The 26,676-nt window shown below is 36.8% G+C and overlaps 1 protein-coding gene across 13 annotated transcripts in view; it reads right to left on the bottom strand.

The window, feature by feature from the left end:
• The window catches only part of EXOC6B (exocyst complex component 6B), a 648,544-nt gene extending 634,787 nt beyond the window's left edge, over positions 1–13,757 (bottom strand). For 12 of the 13 annotated variants that reach the window (XR_009054872.1, XR_009054873.1, XM_057743615.1 and 9 more), the window contains exon 1: positions 13,497–13,757. Coding sequence is in view for 10 of the 13 variants with exons in the window: in XM_057743615.1 (XP_057599598.1) it covers positions 13,497–13,609 (113 nt within the window). In the remaining 3 variants the exon portion in view is untranslated. The remainder of the gene's footprint in view (positions 1–13,496) is intronic. The other variant, XM_057743617.1, reaches the window with a different exon arrangement.
• Between the last annotated feature and the right edge of the window lie 12,919 nt (positions 13,758–26,676).

Below are 26,676 nucleotides of genomic sequence, written 5' to 3'. Positions count from 1 at the left end.
CACAGAGTTACCATATCCAAGAGAAGTGAAAATGTGTGTTCACACAAAAACCTTTACAGAAGTGTTTATAGCAGTTTCATTTTAATAGCCAAAAACTGGAAACAAACCAGATGTCCTTTAATGGGTAAATGATTAAAACACTGTGGTAAAGCTATACCGTGGAATACTATTCTGCAATAAAAAGGAATGAACTATTGATACACTACAATTTGGATGAATCTCCAGGAAATTACACTGAGTGAGTAAAGCCAATTTCAAAATGTTACACACTGTATGATTCCATTTATATAACATTCTTGAGATGACAAAATTATAGAAATGGGGAACAGTTTAGTGGTTTTGGGGGCCCAAAGTGCAGATAAGGACAGAAGGAAAATAGTCGTGGTTATAAGAGGGTAACATGAGGGATCCTTGCGGTGATGAAAATATTCTCCATTTTGACTGTCATGATGTCAATATCTTGGTCCTTATATATTGTACTATAGTTTCTCAAGATGCTACCAGTGAAGGAAACCGTGTAAAGGGTACTGGGGATCTTTGTATTATTTCTTACAGCTGAATCTTCAATTATCTCAAAATACAAAGTTTCACTTAAAAAAAAGAAAATAATAAATGCATAGAGTCAGATCCACATTTACCATTTAAAATGCTTCCAATAGCCTGTTTTTCTTTAGATTTCCAGAGCTCTTCTCGTTTCATTTTCCTCTTTCTTTTGCTACCCCAATGCCAAAAGATCGTTGTTGTACACTTCTCCCTTACAAATGTCAAGTAATTCTTTCACCTCATCAGAAACAAAATGTTTGGCTAGCTCCCTTATTTCTTTCCTTTTTTTTAATGTGTTACACAAACATGTCTTTCCCAAAATCAAACTCCATACCAAAAATGTTTCATAACATGGATTCAGTCAAGCTCAATGTCTACTGTTTTCCTTCATTCACATTTCTTGGTAAGATCACATTTCATATCAATACTCTTAAAATTTTATTGTTTATTGGCAGCAGAACTTTCCCAGAAAGTGAAAGTTAGTCACACTGTGATGATTCTTGCTTGCTCAGATGTTTCACAGGAAACAGAAGGGAAATACAAAAATCAAGTACAAATATGAAGAAAGAAAGCCACAATTTGCAAAGGAAAAAAAACATAAAAAAGCACTTTTCAAATATAAAGATACTGAGAACAATAAAAGCAAAGGCTTGGACATGTAACAAGATGCCAGTGCTCCACTATACAAAATCACAGTGCCAAGAGATACACTTTCCTCCCAGTTTGTAATTTTCCAAGTATACAAAAACAATCAAAATTGAAAGCCTGTGTTACTCCACAGCTTTTTAATCAAAAACAAATACAGCAAAAGTCTTATTTTAATCCAAATCATCATTTTTGGCAAATGGCCTTATCACTTATCTAATATACAACAGAACATTTATCCAGCTTCCTAAACACCGGAAACATCTAAATAATACTCAAAAAATGATAGAATTGTTCTTTTAACAAGTTTGTTATTGTTGTCATTGGTTTTGCTTTTGCTCATATCTAATTTGATTACCAAATCACAGTAGTAACTGAAGGTAAGTTCACTACAGTACAAGATACATATCAATGTGATGATCTTCAAGACTGTGAATGGGAAGACTTCCCTGGTGGTCCAGTGGTTAAGAATCCACCTTCCAATGCAGGCGAAACAGGTTTGATCCCTAGTCAGGGAACTAAGATCCCACACACAGTGAGGCAACTAAGCCCATGCTCCACAATGAAGAGCCCATGTGAAGCAACCAAAACCCGACACAACCAAATAAGTTAAAAAAAAAAGAATGGGAGGTGTGTATTTTAATAGAGTCCTAGTACATATGTATCATCACAAATCACATTAAGGTAATCTTAGTTCAGCAGTCCCCAACATTTTTGGCACCAAGGATAGGTTTCATGGAAGACAATTTTTCCACAGACGGGGCAGAAGGGTGTTCAGGAGGTAATGCAAGGGATGAGGAATGATGGGGAGCAGCAGATGAAGCTTCGCTCACTCAACCAATGCTCATCACCCGCGGTGCGGCTGGGTTCCTAACAGGCTGCGGACCATTATGGGTCCATGGTCCAGGGGTTAGGAACCCCTGATCTAGTTGGTTACACTGTGATAGTTCTTGCTCACTCAGATGTTTAACTAGGCAATGTATGCCTTAAAGTTCTAAATTACATTTTTGCAAATATATATTACACACAAATTAATTTTATCAATCACTGAGACTTATACATCTAAATTTTTTTTAATTATAAATCTACAACAGGGAGGTTCTAGACATTCCAGGTAAATAACCTCCCTAATAAGGCATACATTTTCCAGGAAGTATATTCTAAATTACACAGCTTAAGACAAAACATCTATGGTTACTTTATTTGTTGGCAATATTTTAAGTGGCCAAAGTGGGTTGGTCTTTTTTTAACATCAAATTTAAGACTGTTTAAGGAATAAAATTATGGTGGCTTTAACGGCATTTATTTCATTCTAGAACACAATCCAAGTAACTTCTAAAGAACCTTGGCCCTATCCTTAGGTACTCTCTCTCACTCTACTTCTTTTGAAGGAATAAAGTGGCTTATTCATATTCTACAACTTTCATAAAAAGATAATATTCCAACCCACAGCTGGTTTACTTTTAAAGCACATATAGGTATTACTTAACTAAAAACACAGGCAAAAAAATATAATCTTGAACTCATTGATACTTGTCACTTATCAAAAACCTTGACTACTAAAAGTAGTACATACACTCATCTAGATTAGAAATTATGAAGACTGGTCACATGCATTTTACTAAGGAAAGGGTGTATAGCATTCAAAAGATTCTCAAAATGATCTATAACCAAAAAAGGGGGTAAGTGGGATAATACACCTTCAACCTCCACTGTAGGTATTATAAAATCTATGCCTTGATTTAAGCCAAGACAAGCAGACAACTGCATTCCCTTGACGCCCTGCAAAAACGCTTTTACTAAACTGTACTTTGGTTACGCCATATGCTTTCACTAAAGTACAATATAAGAAACAGCCTGTCACATATTGCTGCATTTACTATATGGATATTAAAGTTGCATTATACAGGGCCTTCTTTGTGAGGACATATGGGAGAAACAGTTCTTGGTCTTACTCAGAACCAAGAATAGCTGTGCTTCTCCAAAGTAACTACTTTTTAATTTTACACCATAACTCAAACAACGAAGCATATCTCGTTTTTGCACTAGCTGCTGCAAAGCCTAGAGCCAAAATGATGGCCTACCTTAACAAACATAATCTTTTAACAGCTCTCACTCTTGACTTCATATTCTCTTTCCTACCTTTGTTTTCCCTTGCCGCAATTTGCTCACCACCTTTGATGTATCTATTATTACGTGTATTTTTTTTCAATCATGTAGATTTTTGGAAATCATCTAATTCCTTTCTACAGCAAGGCAAGGGGGAGACCAGAGAAAAAGAGAGAGAAACAGAGAACAGTCAACTGTCAACCAGAATAAGAGGGGAAGGATATTGGGAATAACCCCAAAACAGAGTTAAGCCAAAATTAATCACCCTTCAAAAAATCAGTCAAAATGTGAGGGAAATATTAATGCTAAGTTACCTGCAACTTGAAAGAAAACATTTAACATTCTGAGGACATCTAGAAATGTAAAATATAACATAAATATAACTTACAGATACACATCACAAACTGCTTTTTAAAATAGCCAAAATATTAAAATATTTCATTATCATTGTCTATTTCTTAAATGACCTCTCCTTATTTCAAATATTCAAACAAAATCCATGCAACATCAGCTAGTCAGCAAACTGTCTTCTTTGTTGTCTAAATACTCCAGCAGATACTACCACACTTCCGGAAAAAAGGCTTTACTCTTTTTTTCCCACAGCAATAGCAGACATCTCTAAGAAATAAGCTATTAGGCACATCAGGTTGCAAGTGTTTAAGCTCAGCTCTGTTTTTAACTCAGTTTTTACTAACTCCTCCCCCCTCATTATTTTTTGCTATTTCCTCCAAGCAAATATTAAATGTCATAGTTTCTCAGCATCTCAACTCAGATTCATACATTTCATAGATAAGCTACTCACTAATTTTATTTCTACAAGCTGTTTTCAGCTGGAAGTTTGATTTTGTATGGGATTAAATCAATTATTACATTAGCGAATACTAAAAACTATCAAATCCAATGATGTAAAGAATCAAAATATCTTTATTTTCCTCAATGACCTAATTAATATCCATACATATCATATTCCAAACTAAAGCTATGTCATAAATGTCATCTAAAATTCTAAACTGCTTCCAAAACTTTACTAAATTGTTGTCCTTATCAATAATTTTTTGCAACTAATTCATATACTAGTTAGGTAGATGCTGGAAATTATGTAAACATATGAATACATACCATAACACTGTAAAGAATTTATTGAAATGTTGACATCCTCTGATTTGTTAAGAATTTTATTTGTATGTGAAGCAGCATTATCTAATAATGTTTCTACATTCCCCCAAAAAAACCTTCTGATTTCAAATTATCATAGCCTCCTGATATAAGATTTTTTTTAATTCTTTTTAAATGTCTGTTTATCCATGTTCCTTTATAACTAAAACAACAGAAAGGCAAGTTTGAAACTTTCATTCCATAAAAAATAATAGTTTCAGTTTCTTTGTTTTAGTAATCAAACCCATTTTAGTTTGTACACTCCTGATGCATTTAAGCAAAGCAAAACTATCAAAGGTTCTTTACTGGTGCTCCCAAATCAAAAGGAAAAATACCAACCAACCTTATAGAAAAATAAGCAAAGGACATGGACAGACGGTAGACACACACACACACACACACACACACACACACACACAGAGCATTTATACATACGAAGAGATGTTCAGCCTCACTCATAGTAAGAAATACACTACAAATAAAAACTATACTGAAATACCATTTGTTATTTATCATATTGGCAAAAACTCAAAAGACTAATACACACTTTGTTGAAAAAGCTATGGAGAAATGAGCAATCTCAGAGACCACTAGAAGGAGAACAAAATGCTGCAATCTCTATTATTCTATAGAGTGTAATACCTACCAAAATACAGATACACTCATCATTTTACCCAGTAATCCCACTTCTGGGAACTGATCCCATAGACACTATATGAAATGTACAATAAGAAACGACAGATAGTCAAGGTTATTCATTGCTGCATTATTTTGCCCCAAAAAAGACTGGAAATAACCCAAATATACAGAAATAGGGGATTGGTCGAATAAACCATGGTATATTTATACCATGTAGCTGTAAAAAAGAATAAGGAAAATCTCTGCATACCGATATGGACAGATCTCCAAAATATACTGATGAAACAATATAAAACACTAAGCCATAGAACTGTATATACAGTACACTACTTATTTTATAAAAGAGGAGGAGAAAATAAAATCATATATGCCTACATTTGAATTAAAAATACAATGGAAGAATAGAAGACAAACTAATAAAGTGAGGAAACAGAGAGAGTGGGAAAAATACTAGATTTATGGTTCATATCCTGTTCTTTCCACTTTTTAGATATTTCAAACCAATACAAATAAAGATAATTTACCTATTCATTTTTTATTTTCCGAACTGTACTAGGTAAAATGTCTAGGAAATGCATGTCACTAGTGTTATATATTTGATCTGATAACAACTAATAAACTCTTCAAATCCAACATAGGAATGACTGCCAAATGCTACTCTCCCATTTAATTTCCCTCTGTGACTACTAATTTTTCTATGGCTTGAATCTAATTGCTCAGATAAGACACCAGAATAACCTTCCACTGGAAGAGTGTCAATGAAAACTGTTGTTTATTTAGCTCAAATAAAATCAGACTCAGAGCCATTGTTGATTGAGCCAAACCAGCACTGTCTTATCAGCTACAAGAAGGCTTTTTCAGTTTTTCATTTTTCCAATTTGCTTGACAAGTCAATGAGTCATTGAAATAAAATCTAACTTCTCTTTATCAAACCGCAAAAAGTTCATTATCCTATTCCATACTGTAATTGAAACATTAACACTATCCACCCCCTTTTCCCCAAATATACAAAAATTTTAACTTATTGCCAAATGCTAAGCTTTTTTTATACAATGTTAACTTAGATCACAACATTTTAGTCACAAGTTATCATACTTAAATTTGAAAATTTTTAACAACTCTGCAAAAATATTTAAGAATGACAGGCATTAGAGGCCAATACTTTTGATGAGGAGAAAGAGGAACTCTAAAATTATATGTAATTCCAAAAAATAAACACTTCTGATATGTCAAGGTTTTCAAGATTTTCAGCAGTTTTACTTTTTCTCAAAAGCCTAGTCACATTTTTTAAGACAGTTTATCTGCAAATCAATTAATTAACCCCCCAGATAATTAACAGTTCATGGTACAATTATTTTATTCTTCTATTTATTCAACAAATACTTATTGAGCACCAGCTGCATGCCAGGAACTCTTTTAGGTTCCCAGGATACAGCAGCAAACAAAAGGAACAAAATTCCTCCCCTTCTGGAATACACATTCTAATGGAGGAGACAATCAGAAATTATATATGTCAGGCAATAGTAAGTGCTATGAAGAAAAATAAAGTTCCTCCCTCTTTACTCTCTATCCCAATAAATGGCGCCACCATTTACCCATTTACTTAGGCCAAAAGCCTGGAATCATGCTTGATCCCTCTCTTTCTTTAACCCCCATAACTAATCCAACATTGTGGTTCTGCTTTCAAAAAATATTCTAAATCCAACTACTTCTCATCACCTCCTCCCCAACATCTTACCGCTTGCTACAGCCATCTCTTAGCTCTTATTTCTGCAAATATCCCTTGACTGGTTTTCCTGTTTCCTCTCTTATTCCAATCTCCACACTGCAGCCAGAATGTTCTTTGTTAAGTTAGAGCATGTCACTTTCCTGCTCAAAACCCTCTTGTACCTTGCCATAACATAGAAATAAAATGTCTCTTTCTTAGTCTACACTATCTGGACTCTCACTAATTTCCTACCATCACCTCCCACTATGCTTCTCCTGAGAGTCTTCACACTGTGCCTGCTGTCTGGAAGGTGCTTCCCCCAGAGAGCCCTATGGCTTGCTCCTTCACTCTTTTGAAACCTTGGCCAGAACAACTTTTTCTAACCACCTAATCAAAAACAATACCCCAATGTACGTAACACTAATCACTAAACAGCATTATTATTATATGTATCTGTTTATTCTGTGAGTGCTCCACTAGAAGGTAAGGTCCAAAAGGGCAGGGACATGTCTATTTTGTCCCCTGTTGTACCCCAGAGCCTGGAAGAGTATCTGACACATAGAAGTTGTTCCATAAATATTTGTTGAATGAATGAATAAATTAACTTATGAAAGAAGCCACTAAAATGATATAGATAAATAACAATGTATAAAACTGTATATAACATGTTAACTGAAAAAGCAAGACACAACATGATAATATATTTCTAATTTAATAAAATGTAATAACATGAATATGGAAAAAGTTTAAAAGAAATATACAAATATAAGAGTTCTGACAGGGTGATAGGATTAAGTTTTTTGTTGTCTGTTTCTTCTTTTTAAAAGTCATTACATTTATAAATTAAAATATAAAAATGTTATTTTTAAAAGGGAACTACTACTAAAAAATAAGCAATCAGCACTGGGAGATCATTTCTTTACCCTCATTGATTGTCAAGAAGGGAGTATATCAGAACCACCTGAATTGCTTTTATAAAACTGTTTCCTATCTCTTCCTCCATTCTCCACTCTATCTCAAAATAACCACTTCCAGGGTCTGATTATTGATGAAGATTATATCCCGCAAATATATGAGTGGAAGAAAAAAAAAGTCAAGAACCACTCCAAACACAAAGTTTTGTAATTAACATAACTCTAAAAACAGAAATACCTAAGTCCACATAGCAAACTCAAAGGTAAAAAGCAGAAGATGACTCACATTATCGGAGTTACTACTACCGTGTACATACAGTGAAGAATGCTTTATCTCCTTTTTTTTTTTAATACTGTTCATGCAACATAGGCAGTATCATCCCCATTTTAAAGAAGAGAAAAATTTGCCCACTCGGGTGATAAGTTGCTTATTAAAACAACTAATTGCTTAAAGAGGTCCATGCAGGGACCAATAATGAGAGAATGTCATGGACCAAGGATTACGATTAACTGGTTTCTGAACAACTTACGTAATGGGGGAGGGCAGAGGATGGAAAACAAAGCCACGTGGCCAAAGGCACAGAAATAGTAAGTGGGGAAGCCAGTTCCCCATATTTAATTATCAAATGACATTGAGCAAAACAGCTTTTGAAAATATTTCCCATATTACTTTTCTGTAAGAGGCAGCTTTATACACAACTTAATTAAATAAGCAAGAAAGAAAATTGTTCAACACCAAGAATACAGCTTTTTAACCACAAAATACATAAAGCAAAGGAAATGCACCAAAACAACAGCAGCAGTGTTATAGGAGTATAAGTAATTCTTAACATAGTTTCCAAAATTTTTATAATGTTGACATAATGGTTTAATGTTTTAAGAATAAAAAAGATCAGGGGCTTCCCTGGTGGTGCAGTGGTTGAGAATCCGCCTGTCAATGCAGAGGACACGGGTTCGATTCCTGCTCCAGGAAGATCCCACATGCCACGGAGCAACTAAGCCCGTGCGCCACAACTATTGAGCCTGCGCTTTAGAGCCTGTGAGCCACAACTATTGAGCCCATGTGCTGCAACTACTGAAGCCCATGCGCCTAGAACCCGTGCTCTGCAACAAGAGAAGCCACAGCAATGAGGAGCCCACGCACCACAACGAAGAGTAGCCCCCACTCACTGCAACTAAGGAAAGCACATGCACAGCAACAAAGACCCAACACAGCCAATAAAATAAATAAATAAATTTATTTATTTAAAAAAAAAAAGAATGAAAAAGATCAAATAGATAAGAGTCTATCATTATACACTTTATGTTCATCTTAAAACCAAGCAGTAAACACAAAACATAAGGTAAGACAAGAATCAGTCCCTAAAGTGCTTTACCAAGATCAAATGTAGCAATCACATCATTCTTATAATACAGGAACCTCAGAAATGGAAGGCAGCAATTAAGCTAAAAAGAGAAATCCTTTAGCTGAAAACATTACAGCAAACTTATTCCCAGGTAAGAACACTCAACAAGGGAGGTCAGGCTGAACAGCAAAGTCAAATAAATATAATGACAGAGTCTTGAAGGTTACACTTCTGCCACAAATAAGGGATATAAATTTCATGGAAAAAAGATCAGGATAAATCAATCAGAAATATATCTGAGTAAGAATAAATGGCACTCAACAAATGATGCTGGAACAACTACATATCGACATGTAAAAGAATGAAATTAGACATCCTTCCTTACACTATAGGCAAAAATTAACTCAAAATGGATCACAGACCTTAATGTAGAGATAAAATTATACAACTCTTAGGAAAAAAACAGAAGCAAATCTTCATAATCTTGAGTTAAGCAAAGGCTTCCTAGATACAACACCAAAAGCACAAGCAAAAAAATAAAAACTAGACACACTGGACTTATATCAAAATTTTAAATGTTTGTGTAGCAAGTGATACCACAAAGAAAAATGAAAAAAACAACCCAAAAGCATGGAAGAAAGTATTTGCAAATCCTATTCCTGGTAAGAGACTTACACCCAGAATACATAAAGAACTCTTACAACTCAATAATAAAAAGACAACCCAAGTAAAAACTGAGCAAAGAATCTGAATAGACATTGCTGCAAAAAAGATAAGCAAATAACTAATAAGCACGTGAAAAGATTAACCATTAGGGAAATGCAAATCAAAACCACAGTGAGATGCAACTTCATATTCACTAGGATGGCTAAAATTAAAAAGATATTAACAAGTGCTGACAAGGATATGGAGAAACTAGAACCCTTACACATTGCTGGTGGGAGTGCAAAATGGGGCAGACATTTTGTTAAACAGTTTGGCAGTTCCTCAAAATGTTGTATGATTCCATTTATATGACGTGAACAGAATAGGCAAACCCATAAAGACAGAAAGTACTGACTGCCTGGGGAAGAGGGACAAAATGAAGAGTGACTGCTAATGGGATGGCTATGGAGTTTCTTTTGGGGGTGATGAAAATGTTCTAAAATCAGACTGTGGTGACTGTTACACTACTCTGTGAATATATCTAAAAAACCACTGAACTGTATAGTTTAAATGGGTGAACCGTACAGTATATGAATTATATCTCAACAAAGCTATTGTTTTAAAGGCAATGTATTTCACTGTTAAATTTAAAAGTCTGCTTTAAATTCTTAAATAGCAATTAAGACTGAATGTTAATTGCTAGCACCCAGAGAGTAAAGTGAGTAAACGGCTTATTCTGAATTAAGTGATATGAAAGAAGACTAGAGATATGCAGATGTGATGTGAAAAATGAAAATATGAAGCTATTTTTCATGAGTGATTTGTGATCAATATTTTAGTATTAGCACTGCAAAGCAAGAATCAATATTATTTTAAAAACAGGACATGCCCTAACATGTTACAGGCCTCTTTCCTCATCTGCAAAATCAGGACTTATAGCTAACAAAATAATTTTTGAGATGAAGACAGAGAAGAAAGAGATGGCTGCTTTCCCAAAAGAATTTGCTAGGCAACAACCTCTATATGTATGGCTAAGCTTGGGAGTTTCAGAAATACAACAAATAAGGAAAGGCACTCCTTGTGATATATGGAAATCAACTAACATTGCATGTAATGTTCAAGATTAAAATAAGGTTAGTTATGTAATGGAAAAAAATCAAGCAACTGTGGCTCATCAAACAAAAAGGGGTAAAACTGGAAGAATAATTTGGTACCACAAATTATTGTTATTTAGTTCCTCTTCAGTTACAAAACCTATCTCAGGAACAGCTAAGAACCAGTGCCTTAAAAATGCTACCTCAAAAGATGGAAGAAATAGGAAAGACTAAGAAGGGGAGGGATACAGTTTGAGATTTACAGTTGAGGGTAAAGTTAGGGAAGAGGGCCTACTGCCTTTACCAAACCTGTTTAATGATTGTGATGGAAAACCTGGAGATAATGATTATGGATGTGCACCCAGGGTAAAGCATGAGATCTGAAACATCAAGTCTGTGCATGCTGCTGCCTCTGTATAAAATAAGGAAGAAAGATGAGATCATCCCCTATGAATATGGGCAGGAATAAGCTAAAGACAAAGACAGTGGATACTACTTGTATTATAGGATGTTCAAGAGATTGAATCTTGGGTCCAATAGTAGGATTCAGGGTTATCTGCCAAAGATAGGACAAGGTCAAAAATGAAAAGCCCCTAATAATGATGAAAGGGAGTCAGGAAAAGCAACTAAAACTAGTAAGATAGTGCAGCAGTTCTCAAAACTTTTTTTTTTTTTTTACTGTGTCCTCTTAGGACAAAAGATCCCTCATCCATCTACCCCAACAAAACCCCACTTTCTGGTGCAAAAAGAACTCAGTGAGAACAACAAAGCAAATTTTAGGGAGAATGGGTAACATGTTTTAAACATAATATATATATTCTTCAGTCAAGATAATGGAAAATTACAGGTCAAAATTCAGTTGAACAAATATGCATTACTATTCAGTGGAGGGCTAACATAATAAATCACAACAAATTAAATTGATAACACTAAAGTCACTTATCATATAAACCAAGAACGATAGCAAGTGAAAACGACAACCTACACAAGACAACAATGATGGCCTTCTGATGAAGAATCCTTACTAAAAACTCTGTTAATCTCAATTGTTACAAGCAAAGCAGCTTTGCTTGGCTGCCAACTATAGAGCTCAGCAGCCAAAATTGTCAGTAGAATACTGCAACAGCATTCAGTAACTCCAATAACATTTTGTTTCATGAAAACCAAACATTAACAACCATTAATAATGCATGTAGAATACCAGTAAGTAGTCCTTAGTTTTTATAAAAGTAGATAATGAAATGAGGGTCATTCACCCTTAAGAGTTTAAGAAAATGTGAAAAGAGAGGAGCATGACAGTCATGATCACAATGCAGTAGGGGACCAAGAGCAAACCACCAAGGACGGTAGTGTCCCATGTCCAGGGATGGCACTGGGAGAACTGTGCCAACAATGTGCCCTGGAGAGGGAAGCTGTGCAGGTGGAGATGAGCAGTGAAGACTCCAGCCTGCCCCTCCTTCAAACACTTTCATGAGGCAACTCTCCCCATGAAAAAACAAGCAGTGAGTAATAACTTTTTTGAGCGGAGGAACAGCGACCCAAGCCTGTACAGGTGGGTAAGATAATTCTCTCTGTTGGCTGCATGGAGATCAAAAGATGCCACAGGAAGGACGAAGATGAGCTACTTCTAGGACACTAATAAACTGAGGGGTAAGAGAAAGGTAGTTCGAATTGCGCTTGGTGAGTAATTAACATAAAGTACGGATAGATGGTGATCCCCAGGTGAGACAGAACAACAGAAGTTAAGAATGCACACTCTGGATCCGGAATGCCTGAGCAGGAATCGCGACTCCCCTATTTTCTTTTCTCTGTGTCCTTGGGCAAGTCACTCAACCTCTCTGTGCTTCATCTGCAAAATGAGAGTAATAATCGTACCTACCTAATAGGACTGTTATGCGGTTTGAATAAGTTATACTTGTAAATCGCTTAATAAATGTCTTGCACTGTCCATAGTAAGTGGTACCTAAGTTTTGTGAAATAAGTGGAGATAAGTGGCGACTTGTTTTGACGTCTCAAGTGGGGGTGTGTGGGCAAAGTAAGGGTCACGGGGAACCGGGGAGAGATAACGTCTCTTCGGCGATGAGTACCAGGACGACCTCACCTTTGGGGAGGTCGTCCGCCTGACAGGGCTCAGAGAGCACCCGCTCCCAAGAGGGCGCGCGGGTTGAAGGAAACTTCCTTCCTTCCAGGCCTAGGATTTTCAGGAACTCGTTTCCGAGAAGTGGTTGTGACTTTAAAGAGGCAAGAGTTTAATTTTCGAGCAACAGACAGTGGGGTGAATTCTGTTTTGCCTGAAGAACAAGACTGGGGTCTAGGGCAAGACAGGGTGTGAGTCGGAGGCAGAAGGGTAATGTCCTCAGGGGGAAGCTCTGCTAAGAGCCACCATCTGTCGGGCGCGCTCCGGCTGCCCGCGCCGGGCTAGCCTCGGAGGGAGAACGAAGGCTGCCCCAGCCCCGAGGGAGGCAGGAGGAGCCTACAGAGTAACAGGGATGCTGGCGCCGACGATCGGGAAGGGACCCCACGTCTGGACTGCGGAGAGAGACCCGCCTCGCGTAGGGTGGAGGTCGCTCGCCGGGCTCTCCAAAGGGAGGGGCCGGCGCTGGCCCTGTGGGCGGCCGGCCAGACACACAGCCCCGAAGGAGCCTGTCCCCCAGTCCCGCCCGCGCCCGCCCATCTGTGGCCCCGGTACCCAGGGTACCTAAGCGTGGGCCCGATGCAGGCCGTGTCGGTGCTCTCGATCTCTCGGAGGATCCGCTCGTGCTCCGCCGCTGTCTCCAGGCTCTCCGCCTCCGCCATCTTACCCCGCTCCATAGACTGGGGGCGCCCGGCAGCGCGTCCCCTCCTACAGATCGGCTCACCTTACGCGCGCTCTCTCTCTCTCTCTCTCTCTCTCTCTCTCACCCCAGTCTCCAGAGCCTCCTCAGCCTCCGGCCACCCGCAGGACGACCCCTCCCTCAGACTCGGCACGCCCCCTAGCGTCACCACATCCGCCGACGTTCCGCGCAATGCCCGCTGGGATTTGTAGTTCTCTGGGAGATATTAGACTGGGTGCCACATATTGTTCATTGAATCCAAAAACTCGTGTTAAAAGCTCCACTATAAGGCAGGAACAGTTAACCACTTAATATGCAACGGAGATTAATTCAGGCAATGGCGCTAATCCTACAAATTCTTGTTTAAGACCCTTGCTTTCTCAAAGTACAAAAGGCTCTATAGGCACAAATATTAAGAAAGGACTAACTAGGTTTCTGCGGACAGCGATCTTGCAAGTTGAGGGCGGGGGGGTGGGATGGAGCGGGGAGCCCAAAATAAGAGATAAGGCATAATGTACCTGTAAGCCAGTTCGAAGAATGGACCACAGCGATCACTTTTGGCTGCGAAGGATTCATTGAGAGACTAAGCCTGAACATTTTAAAAGGTCTGATTGGAAAGTGGGAGGAGCACCTAGAAAGCCAACGAGAATTACATTTGCACTGGTGTGTAGATAAGTAGTAGCAAGAGATGGGGCTGGAAAAGCATCTTGGAAAAGGAACGCCGGGAAGAGAAACTTGTACTTTATTCTAATGGCTCCACTGGTCCAACAACCGACTGCATCAAAAGCACCTTGGATATTTTTTAATTTTTTTTAATACAGACAAAAGATTCTACATATAGCCATTCTTATCCAGGCATCTGCATTTCATAAATGCACCAGATTAGAATTTTTAAATCAATCAAGTTTATTGACCACTGCTTGAGTTTTAAAACATAACTGGAAAACATGAATGGGAATCCACTGAAGGTTTTTAAGAAAGTAGTAACACAAACCAAATCTTGGCCTTAGGAAACTTGATCTAAAGCAAGTGTGTAAGATGGACAGAAATAGAAAATTTGGAGACAGGAAAATGCTATAGAAAATGTTAAGACCTAAACCAGGGAAGTGGTAATGAGAATGAAAAAGAATGGACAAATAGGAAAAACACTGTAAAAGTAGAATTGGTATGATTTACTAGATATGGGGAAGGAGGACCTTGGGTAATACTCCAAGGTTTGGAGCAGAGTAGCTGGGAGAATGGTGTAGGCATCAACAAACAAAAAGGCATATAAGAACCAAACCAGAAGTTGAGACTGAATAATTTATGCTACAGCCATACCATGGATTATTATATAATCATTAAAGAGAAAAAGACTCTATATTCAAATATGAAACTGTCTTCAAATTGTAGGGTTGGGGGGGGGGAGAAATGCATGAAACAGTATATAGAGAATGTTTTCATTTAAAAAAAAATATTCAAGCAACCTAAATGTCCATCAGCAGATGGATAAAGAAAATGTTGTGTATATACAATGGAATACTACTCAGCCATAAAAAAGAATGAAATGTTGCCATTTGCAACAGCATAAATAGACCTGGAAGGTATTATGCTAAGTGAAATAAGTCATACAGAGAAAAACAAATATTGTATGATATCACTTATATGTGGAATCTTAAAAAGTGAAAATAACTAGCGAATATAAGAAAAAAGAAACAGACTCACAGATATGGAGAATAAACTAGTGGTTACCAGTTGGGAGAGGAAAGCAGGGAGGGGCAAGATAGGGGGAGAGGATTAAGAGATACAAACTACTATGTGTAAAATGAATAAGATACAAGGATATATTGTACAGCACAGGGAATATAACCAATATTTTATAATAACTATAAGTGGGATATAAACTTTAAAGCCTGTGAATTACTTTGTTGTATACCTGAAACTTATTGTATATCAACTATACTTCAAGAAAAAGAGCAAAGGAGGTAAACAACAAGGTCCTACTGTATAGCACAGAGAACTATATTCAATATCCTGTGATAAACCATGATGAAAAAGAATCTTAAAAAAAAAGAATGTATAGGGACTTCCCTGGTGGCACAGTTGATAAGAATCCACCTGCCAATACAGGGGACACGGGTTCAGTCCCTGGTCCAGGAAGATCCCATATGCTGTGGCGCAACTAAGCCTGTGCACCACAGCTACTGAGCCTGCACTCTAGAGCCCAAGAGCCACAACTACGGAGCCTGTGGACCACAGCTACTGAAGCCAGCGCACATAGAGCCCACGCTCTACAAGTGAAGCCACTGTACTGAAGCTTGCGCACCGTAACAAAGATGAGCCCCCGCTCACCACAACTAAAGAAAGTCACAAAGCAACAAAGACACAACACAGCCAAAAAAGAAAGAAAAGAAAGAATGTGTATATTCTCTACAGTAGTAATTAACACAAGATTGTAAATAAACTATACTTCAAGAAAAAAAAGAAATACAAGTGGGATTAATTGATTATAGAATTTTTTGTTTGGTTGAATAAAAATAATTGAACAGATATAGTTGATGGAAAAAGAAAAGAAAAAAACAAAAAGAATACTGTATTGCATAATTGAAAGTTGCTAAGTGACTAGATCTTAAAAGTTCTCACCACAAGAAGAAAAAGTTCTGTAACTATGTATGGTGATGGATGCTAATTAGACTTATTATGATGATCATTTTCACAACATATACAAATATCAAATCATTATTTTGTACACCTGAAATTACTAATATAATGTTATACGTCAATTATACCTCAATAAAAAATCATGGGACTTCCCTGGTGGTCCAGCGGTTAAGACTCCGCATTCCCAACGCAGGGGGCCCAGGTTTGATCCCTGGTCAGGAAACTAGATCCTGCATGATGCAATTAAAGATCCCGCATGTGGCAAGGAAGATCCCACATGCCACAACTAAGACCCAGCACAGCCAAATAAATAAATAAATTCTCTTTAATAACAAAGAAAATTTCATATGTGTGTGTATATATACATAAAATGCTACACAGAATATTTCTGAAAGGCTATCCAAGAAACTGTCAACAGTAGTGGCAGCCCGGAGAGAGATTGGGAGGAAGGGGCCTGAAGTAGGAGAAAGATAATTTTTATTACGTATGCACTTTTAGAATTCTTTCTCTTGTAATGTACAGCTTTTTGAATTAAAATAGTAGTTATTAACTAGATACACATTTTAAAAATAAACAAGTCAGTAGTGAGGAGAATGAGTTACAAGTCCTGGCTTGCCAGGAACTGAGCAAGTTGCTAAACCCGTCTGTTTCTAGATAATCTCTGGCTGTCCTCACCTTGTTTCATTACTCATGCTTAAACAATTTCAGACACACATAGGAGGGGTAGGGAGAGTATGGAGCTTTTCATATTTCTAAAGATCTCTTGAAATACATGAAATCCCTTCAATCACCAATTTTAGCCTCTCACTCAGCAGAAAGCTTTTTGTACATTACAGGAAGAAGACGGGTATGTAGACCAGTTATGTATAGTAGTGGTTAAACTAGCTTCTGCCACTGTCAGCAGAGTTTTTTTTAGCCCCCACAGAGGCCAGAGATCTCACATGAGTTCTTACCAGCAAGGGTGTGTGAGTTTGGAGTGACTAGTGTAGGAAACTCCAGTGAAGATGGCCTGCCCTCTAAATAGACAGAATGTCAGGTCCGTGTAGAATGACCAGAAAAGTACTAGACTAAGTTCAGTTCCAGCATTAGTAGTTTAAATGTATTGGGCACTTTCTGGTGCCAAGCACAATACAGAAAGTAAGCACTTCACATTCATCATTAAGTCCTTACAACAATATTTTGCTATAGCTATTAAATATCTCATTTTACACATGAGAAGCTGAGAAATTAGGTAATACCTTCAGTCTCACCGTGTAAGTGATGACATTGATATTCAAACTCAGGTCCATCTCATTCCAAGCCCCATTTCCTGATCACTCAGCCATACTGTCTCACCCACCCACTCCATTGCCACACATTTATTGTGTGAACTTAAGCAAATCATCTGCCTCTCTGCATCTGCTTCCACATTAGTATAATGGGTTGTATCATTTCTCAGACCCCTTTCAAATCACTTTGAAGACCTCTTCAAAGAACTATCTCTTTTCACTTACTCACTTTAAATTAACTGATTTTTCATCTCCTGCCTCAGTAGATTTACAGCTTCTTGTTTCTCTGCACTGCGACGTTTAAACTGTTCTTCTGACTCCCTAATTCCTCAACCCTCCTGATGAAGTAGGGCACCAGGTTGTGCTGTGGTCATCTTCTAATTCCATATTCCTCAGAAATTTAACCCCTTGGCTCACAGATTTCCTATCCACCTCATTCTCTGCCGTCATCCTGAGGCACTTCAACATCAACATATGGATAACCCACCCAATACCCTAACTTCATGGGATCCCAACTATGCCAGCCGTGTTCCTCATGCCACACAGGCAATGCGTTCACAGCCTCACTTCTTCCTTTACATTCTATTAACAAGACTACTGGCAAGACTACAAACTCTGAAATTCCTCTCTGTGCCCCTTTTCCATCCACCTCTTCCTCTGCCTAATTTCTGTGGGGCCCACACATTACTCTGACCCTTGTCTTCATTTCTGATTGTTTTGAAATCTATTGGCATTTTCCTCTTCTATTCTGAATCTCCTTCTATCCAAGCTTCCAATGCAGAGAGATCTGAGTTTGATCCCTGGATTCTCCATTAATCAGCAGGTGAGTTAGAGTAAGTTATATGGCTCCCATAAGCTACAGTTTTCTCAGGTATAAAATGGAGTTTATAATATACACCTTAGGCATTTGTAAGAATTAAAAATACTTAATGTAAGGGGCTCAGCACAGGGCTTGGCAGAATAAATGTTAGAAGCTACCCACCACATGTATCAATACTCCCATAAGGCATCAATTTGACTAAACCATTTCGAAATCTTTACCTTCCTTTAATATCTTGATCTTCATCATACCAACACTGCCTATTCCTCCCCTCTTCTACTGTCATGGGGAAAAAAGGTTTGTGACCATGGCAACTAGCACCACTGCACGTTTGTGTTGCTCAATATCATTTAGACCCTGAAGGCCACTCAACAATCCTTTGACTTCCATTTCCGCTCACAGCACCCATTTATAATCCTTTCCTCTCTACTTAAAATCCTAGCCCTGCTTCTATCCTTCTCATTCTTAGAAAAGGCATTTGCCTCCCGCTTTACTGAAATGACCACCATCCATTATGAAAACTTCAGCTTCCCTACTGTTCACCATTCTTTCATCCAACTGCTTCTCATCGCCTGTGTAATAGGAATGGGGATCACTGTCACCTCCCAAAGTGATCCTCTGGGAAAAGTTCCCACAACTATTTGCCTTCCCTCTTACAGCTTCAGACTTTCCTTCTTTACCTTGGTCAGTAAACACATGCTTAAATCTTTCCAAATAAAAATCTCTCCCTTCAAACTGGATAACCACATGCAGAAGAATGAAATTGGACCCCTATCTTACATCACACCCAAAAATTGACTCCAGATGGATTAAAGACCTAGAGGTAAGACTAGAAACTGTAAAACTACTAGAAGAAAACACAGAGTAAAAGCTCTTGGACATTGGTCTTCACAACAATTTTCTTTTGGATGTGATGCCAAAAGTGCAAGCAAAACAAGCAAAAAATAAACTAGTGGGACTACGTCAAACTAAAAATTCTCTGCCCAGCAAAAAAACCAACCAACCGACCAACAAACCATCAATGAAATGAAAAGGCAACCTACCAAATGGTAGAAAATATTTGCAAATCATACATCTGATAAGGAGTTAATATCCAAAATATATAAGGAACTCATACAACTTAATAGCAAAAAAAAAAAAAATCCAATTGAAAAATGGACAGAAGATCTGAATAGACATTTTTTCTTTCTTTCTTCCAGCTTTATTGAGATATAATGGACATATAGCACTGTATAAGTTGAAGGTGTACAGAATAACGACTTGATGTACATCATGAAATGATTACCACAATAAGATTAGTGAATATCCATCATACCATATAGATACAAAATTAAATAGGAAAAAAACTTTTTCTTGTGATGAGAACTCTTTGAATTTACTCTCTTAACAACTTTAATATGTAACACACAGCAGTGTTATTTACATTTATTATGCTGTACATTACATGCCTATTATTTGTTTATCTTGTAACTGGAAGTTTGTACCTTTTGACGACCTTCATCGAATTCCCCCTCCCCCCCACCCCGCACCCCACCCCCACCTCTGGTAACCACGTATCTGATCCCCTTTAATATGAGTTTGTTTGTTTGGTAGGTTTTGAAGTCTAATTAGTTTACAACACTATGTAGTTCCTATTTAACAACATAGTAATTTGGTTGTTATTATACTTTTCAAAATGACCGCCACGGTACGTCTAGTTGCACTACGGCATTATAAAAACATACTAAAAGTTATTAGCTATATTCCCCACACTGTGCATTTTATACCCATGACTCATATATTTTGCAGCTGGAAGTTTGTACCTCAATCTCCCTGACCTCTTTCTTTCCTCCCCAACACCCCACCCCTCTGGCAATGACCTGTTTCTTCTCTGTATCTATGAGACTGTTTCTGTTTTCTTATGTTTGTTCATTTGTTTAATTTTTCAGATTCCACATATAAGTAAAATCGTACAGTATTTGTCTTTGTCTGACCTATGTCACTTAGCATAATACACTCTAGGTCCATCTATGTTGTCACAAATAGCAAGATTTCATTCTACTTTATTATATGTGTGTGTGTGTGTTTATTATATATATGTGTCTGTGTGTTTTATTATATATATACCACCTCTTCTTTATCCACTCACCCACTGATAGGCACATGGGTTTCTCTCATATCTTGGCTACTGTAAATAATGTTGCAATGAACATAGGTGTGCATATAACTTTCCTAATCAGTGCTTTTGTTTTCTTCAGATAAACACCCAGAAGTGAAATTGTTATTTTTAATTTTTTGAGGAATCTCCATACTGTTTTCCACAGTGGCTGTACCAATTTATATTCCCACCATAGTGTACAACTGTTCTCTTTTCTTCACATCATTGCCAACATGTTATTTCTTGTCTTTTTGTTAAAAGCAATTCTGACAAGTGTGAAGTGATATCTCATTTGTGGTTTTGATTTGGATTTCCTCAATGATTAGTGATTTTCACCATTTTTTTATTGCCTGTTGGCCATCTGCCATCTGCATGTCTTTGGAAAAATGTCTATTCAGATCCTCTGCACATTTTTTTTTGCCTTTCAATTCATATTTTTATTTATTTTTTAAAGAACTTTTATTGAGATACAGTTAACATACAATAAACTGCATATATTTAGGGTGTACTGTTTGGTATCCCAATCTCCCAATTCATTCCCCTCCAACCCTCCCTGCTTTTCCCACTTGGTGTCCATATGTTTGTTCTCTACATCTCTGTCTCTATTTCTACCTTGCAAACCAGTTGATCTGTAACATTTTTCTATAGTCCACATATATGTGTTAATATACATTTGTTTTTCTCTTTCTGACTCACTTCACTCTGCATGACAGTCTCTAGGTCTATTCGTGTCTCTACAAATGTCCCAGTTTCTTTGCTTTCTACAGCTGAGTAATATTGTATGGTATATATGTACCACATCTTTTTTATCCATTCATCTGTTGATGGACATTTAGGTTTCTTCTGCACATTTTTTAATCTGGTTGTTTGTTCTTTTGATATTGACTTGTATGAGTTTCTTGTATATTTTGGATATTAACCCCTTTTTGAATATACCCTTTGCAAATATCTTCTCCCATTCAGTAGGTGAACTTTTGGGTTTTTTGGATAGTTTCCTTCACTGTGCAAAGTGTTTTAGTTTGATATAGTCCCACTTGTTTATTTTTATCTTTGATTCCCTTGCCTGAAGAGACATATCAAAAAAATACTACTAAGATGTCAAAGAGAGTACTGGATATGTTTTTTCTTCTAGACATTTTATGGCTTCAGGTCTTACATTTAAGTCTTTAATACTTTTTTTTTTTTTTGGCTGAGTTGGGTCTTTGTTGCTGCGCACAGGGTTTATCTACTTGCGGCAAGCAGGGGCTGCTCTTTGTTGCAGTGCACGGGCTTCTCATTGCTGTGGCTTCTCTTGTTGTGGAGCACAGGCTCTAGGCACACGGGCTTCAGTAGTTGTGGCATGTGGGCTCAGTAGTTGTGGCGCATGGGCTTAAGTTGCTCCATTGCATGTGGGATCTTCCTGGACGAGGGATCAGAACCCATGTCCCCTGCCTTGGCAGGCAGATTCTTAACTATTGTGCCACCAGGGAAGTTCCTTTAATCCATTTTGAATTTATTATTTTTTTTGTGGTGTGAGAGAATAGTCCAGTTTTCCCAAAACCACTTATTAAAGAGGCTGTCATTTACCCATTGTATATTCTTGCATCCTCGATTGTAGATTCATTGCCCATATAACTTTGGGATCATTTCTGGGCTCTCTATTCTATTCCATTGATTGATGTGTTTGCTTTTGTGCCAGTACCATATGGTTTTGGTGACTGCAGCTTTGTAGTATAGTTTAAAATCAGGGAGCATGATACCTCCAGCTTTGTTCTTCTTTCTCAAGATTGTTTTGGCTATTTGGGGTGCTTTGTGTTTCCATACAAATTTTAGAATTATTTGTTGTAGTTCCATGAAAAATACTGTTGGTATTTTGATAGGGATTGCATTGAATCTGTATATTGCCTTGGGTAGTACAGTCATTTTAGCATTATTAATTATTCCAATCCATGAAAGTGGAATATCTTTTCATCTGTTTTCATTGCCTTCAATTTCTTTCATCAGTGTCTTATAGTTTTTCAAGGACAGGTCTTTTACTGCCTTACATTTATTCCTAGGTATTTTATTCTTTGTAATGCAATTGTAAATGAGATTGCTTTCTTAATTTTCCTTTTCAATAGTTTGTTGTTAGTGTATAGAAACACAATAGATTTCTGTATATTAATTTTCTATCCTGCAACTTTGCCAGATTCATAGATGAGCTTAAGTAGTTTGTCACTACTGTCTTAAGAATTTTCTGTGTATAGTATCATATCATCTGCACGTAGTGACAGTTTTACTTCTTCCTGTCCAGTTTGGATTTTTTTTATTTCTTTTCATCTGATTGCTGTGGCTAGGACTTCCAACACTATGTTGAATAAAAATAGCGAGGGGACATCCTAGTCTTTTTTTGTAATTGTTCATAATTATTTAGTTACAATATATCTTATGCTTATTAATCTATATCTGTTGCAGTCACATTCATTGTAAATTAGCCCACATTTCAAATATCCAATGTAAAAAATAAGGATCTATAATATCCAGGCTGAATATTACAAATTGAGTTTATCTATTTACTCACAAATGATTTACCAGTATACCTATTCCATCAACACGTTTCTCTGGGGGCATCCTAGTATTTTTCCTGATCTTAGAGGAAATGCTTTCAACTTTTCACCATTGAGCATGCTGTGGGCTTATCATATATGACCTATATTATGTTGAGTTATGGTCCCTCTATACCCACTTTGTTGAAAGTTTTTATCATAAGTGCAAGTTGAATTTTGTCAAAAGCTTTTTCTTTATCTATTGAGATGATACATGATTTTTATTTTCAAATTGTTAATTTGTATATCACATTAACATTGTAGATATTGAACCATCCTTGCATCCCTGGGATAAATCCCACTGGATCATGGTATGATCCTTCTAATGTATTGTTTACTTTGATTTGCTGATATTTTGCTGAGGATTTTTTAATGTATGTTCATCAGTGATATTAGCCTGTAATTTTCTTTTTTTGTGATATGTTTGTCTGGTTTTGGTGTCAGGGTGATGCTAGCCTTGTAAAATGAGTTCAGAAACATTCCTTCCTCTAAAATTTTTCAGAATATTTTGAGAAGGATAGGTGTTAACTCTTCTCTAAAAGTTTGATAGAATTCACCTCTGAAGCCATCTGGTCCTGGACTTTTGTTTGTTACAGAGAGTTGTTTTTATTGCTGATTCAATTTCATTACTGGTAACTTGTCTGTTCATATTTTCTGTTTCCTCCTGGTTCATTCTTGGGAGATTGTATATTTCTAGGAATTTGTCCATTTCTTCCAGGTTGTCCATTATTTTTGGCTTATAATTGTTCATAGTAATATCTTATGATCTTTTGTATTTCTGTGGTGCTGGTTGTAATTTCTCCTTTTTCATTTCTGATTTTATTGATTTAGGTTCTCTCCCTTTTTTTCCTGAGAAGTCTGAGTAAAGGCTTATCAATTTTGTTTATCTTTTCAAAGAACCGCTTCTTAGTTTGATTAATCTTTTCTATTTTTTTTTAGTCTCTTTAATTTATTTCTGGTCTGATCTTTATGATTTCTTTCTTGCTACTAACATTAGGTTTTATTTGTTCTTTTTCTAGTTCCTTTAGGTTTAAGATTAGGTTATTTATTGGAAAGTTTTCTTGTTTCCTGAGGTAGCCTTGTATCACTATAAACTTCCCTTTTAGAACTGCTTTTTCTGCATCCCATAGATTTTGTAACATTGTGTTTTCATTTCCATTTGTTTCAAGGTATTTTTTGATTTCATCTTTTATTTCCTCTGTGATCCATTGGTTGTACCATATTGTTTAGCCTCCGTGTATTTGTGGGTTTTTTTCCATTTTTTTTCTTATATAGTTGATTTCTAGTCTCACAGCTTTGTAGTCACAAAAGATGCTTGATATTATTTCAGTTTTCTTAAATTTATTAAGACTTGTTTTGTGGCCTAGCATGTGATCTATCCTGGAGAATGTTTCATATAGCACTTGAAAAGAATATGTATTCTGCTGCTTTGGGATGGAATGTTCTATATACGTCTACTAAGCAACATGGCCTAATACGTCATTTAAAGCCAGTGCTTTCTTATTGATTTTCCACCTGGATTATCTGTCCATTGATGTAAGTGAGGTGTTAACATCCCCTACTATTATAATGTTATGGTCAATTTCTCCTTTTATGTTTCTTAATATTTGCTTTATGTACTTAGGTGCTCCTATGTTGGGTGCATATATATTTACAGTTCTTATGTCTTCTTATTGAATTGATCCCTTGATCATTATGTAACATCCTTCTTTGTCTCTCATTACAGTCTTTGTGTTAAAGTCTATTTTGTCTAGTATAAGTATTGCTATCCCAGCTTTATTTTGATTTCCATTTGCATGGAATACCTTTTTCCCTCCACTCACTTTCAGTCTGTGTGTGTCTTTAGGTGTGAAGTGAGTCTTTTGTAGGCAGCATATATATATATGGGTCTTATTTTTGTATCTTTTCAGCCACTCTATGTCTTTTTATTGGAGCATTTAATTCATTTACATTTGAAGTAATTATTGATAGGTATGTACTTATTGTCATTTTGGTAACTGTTTTGGGGTTATTTTTGTTATTTTTTGTTACTTTTGTTTCCTTTGTTCTCTTCCCTTGTGATTTGATGACTATCTTTAGTGTTATGTTTGGATTCCTTTCTTTTATCTGGTGTATGTCTACTATAGATTTTTAGTTTGTGGTTACCATGAGGTTTATATATAGCTACCTTCCTATCTATCTATCTATATCTATATCCATGTCTAATTATCTAGCTATATGATTATTTTAAGTTATTGATCTCCTTACTTCAAATGCATTTTAATAACCCTGCATTTTTAATCCCCCTCCATTTTTATTGTTTTCGACACCATATTTTACATCTTTTTGTTTAGTATATCCCTTAACTACTTATGGCAGGTATAAATGATTTTACTACTTTTGTCTTTTAACCTTCCTACTAGCTTTATACATGGTTGACTTACTACCTTTAATGTATATTTGCCTTTACAATGAGATTTTACCTTTCATACTTTTCATTTTTCTAGTTGTGACCTTTTTGCTTTTGCTTAGAGACATCCCTTTAACATTTCTTGTAAGGCTGGTTTGGTGGGTGGTGCTGAACTCTTTTTAGCTTTTGCTTATCTGTAAAACTTTTAATCTTTCCATTGAATCTGAATGAAATTCTTCCCAGGTAGAGCATTCTTGACTGTAGATTTTTCCCTTTCATCACCTTAAATATATCATACTACTCCTTTCTGACCTGCCGAGTTTCTGCTGAAAATTTAGCTGATAGCTTTATGGGCATTCCTAGTACATAACTTATTGCTTTTCCCTTGCTGTTTTTACCTCTCTTTACCTTTAATTTTTGCCATGTTAATTACAATGTGTCTTGGTTGGTCTTCTTTGGGTTGATCATGTTTGGGACTCTCTGTACTTCCTGGACCTGGATGTCTGTCTCCTTTTACAGAGTAGGGAATTTTTCAGCTATTATGTCTTCAAATATGTTCTCTGCCCTTTTCTCTCTCTCTCTCTCTCCTCCTTCTAGGATCCCACAGTGTGAACATTAGTAAACTTGATGTTGTCTCAGTGGTCTCTTAAACTGTCCTTATTTCTTTTTATTCTTTATTCTTTTTTTCTGTTCAGCTTCAGTGATTTCTATGACTGTCTTCCAGCTCACTGATCTGTTTCTCTGTATTATATAATCATTCTTGATTCTTTCTAGTTGATTCTTTTATCATTTCACTTATTGTATTCCTCCTCTGTTTGGATCTTGTTTATGTTTTCTAACTCCTTGTTTAAAATGTTTAACTTCTCAATCTGTTCATCCAATTTTCTGCCAAGTTCTTTGAACATCTTCATGATCATTACCTTGTACTTTTTATCAAGTAGCTTGCCTATTTCCAGTTCACTTATCTCCTCGGGTTTTTTCTTGTTCCTTCATTTGGAACATATTCCTCTGTTGCCTCGTTTTGCCCAATTTGCTGTTTTTATTCTATGTATGTGGTAAGTTGGTTATGTTTCCCAACCTTGGAGCAGTAGCCTTTTGTAGGAAATGTCCTGTGTGTCCCAGCAGTGTACTCCCCTCTGGTCACCAGAGCTATGTACTCTAGGGGTGACCCCTATTTGAGCTGTGTAGTTTCTGTTGTGGTGGGCTAACTACTAGGAGAGGTCTAGTAGGTGTGGCTGGTTCCCAGT

This window comes from Hippopotamus amphibius, chromosome 7 (genome assembly GCF_030028045.1).
Source record: "Hippopotamus amphibius kiboko isolate mHipAmp2 chromosome 7, mHipAmp2.hap2, whole genome shotgun sequence".
NCBI classification, from domain to species: Eukaryota; Metazoa; Chordata; class Mammalia; order Artiodactyla; family Hippopotamidae; genus Hippopotamus; species Hippopotamus amphibius.
Note: the sequence above shows the minus strand (reverse complement) of the source record. Positions and strands in the feature narration are given on the sequence as shown.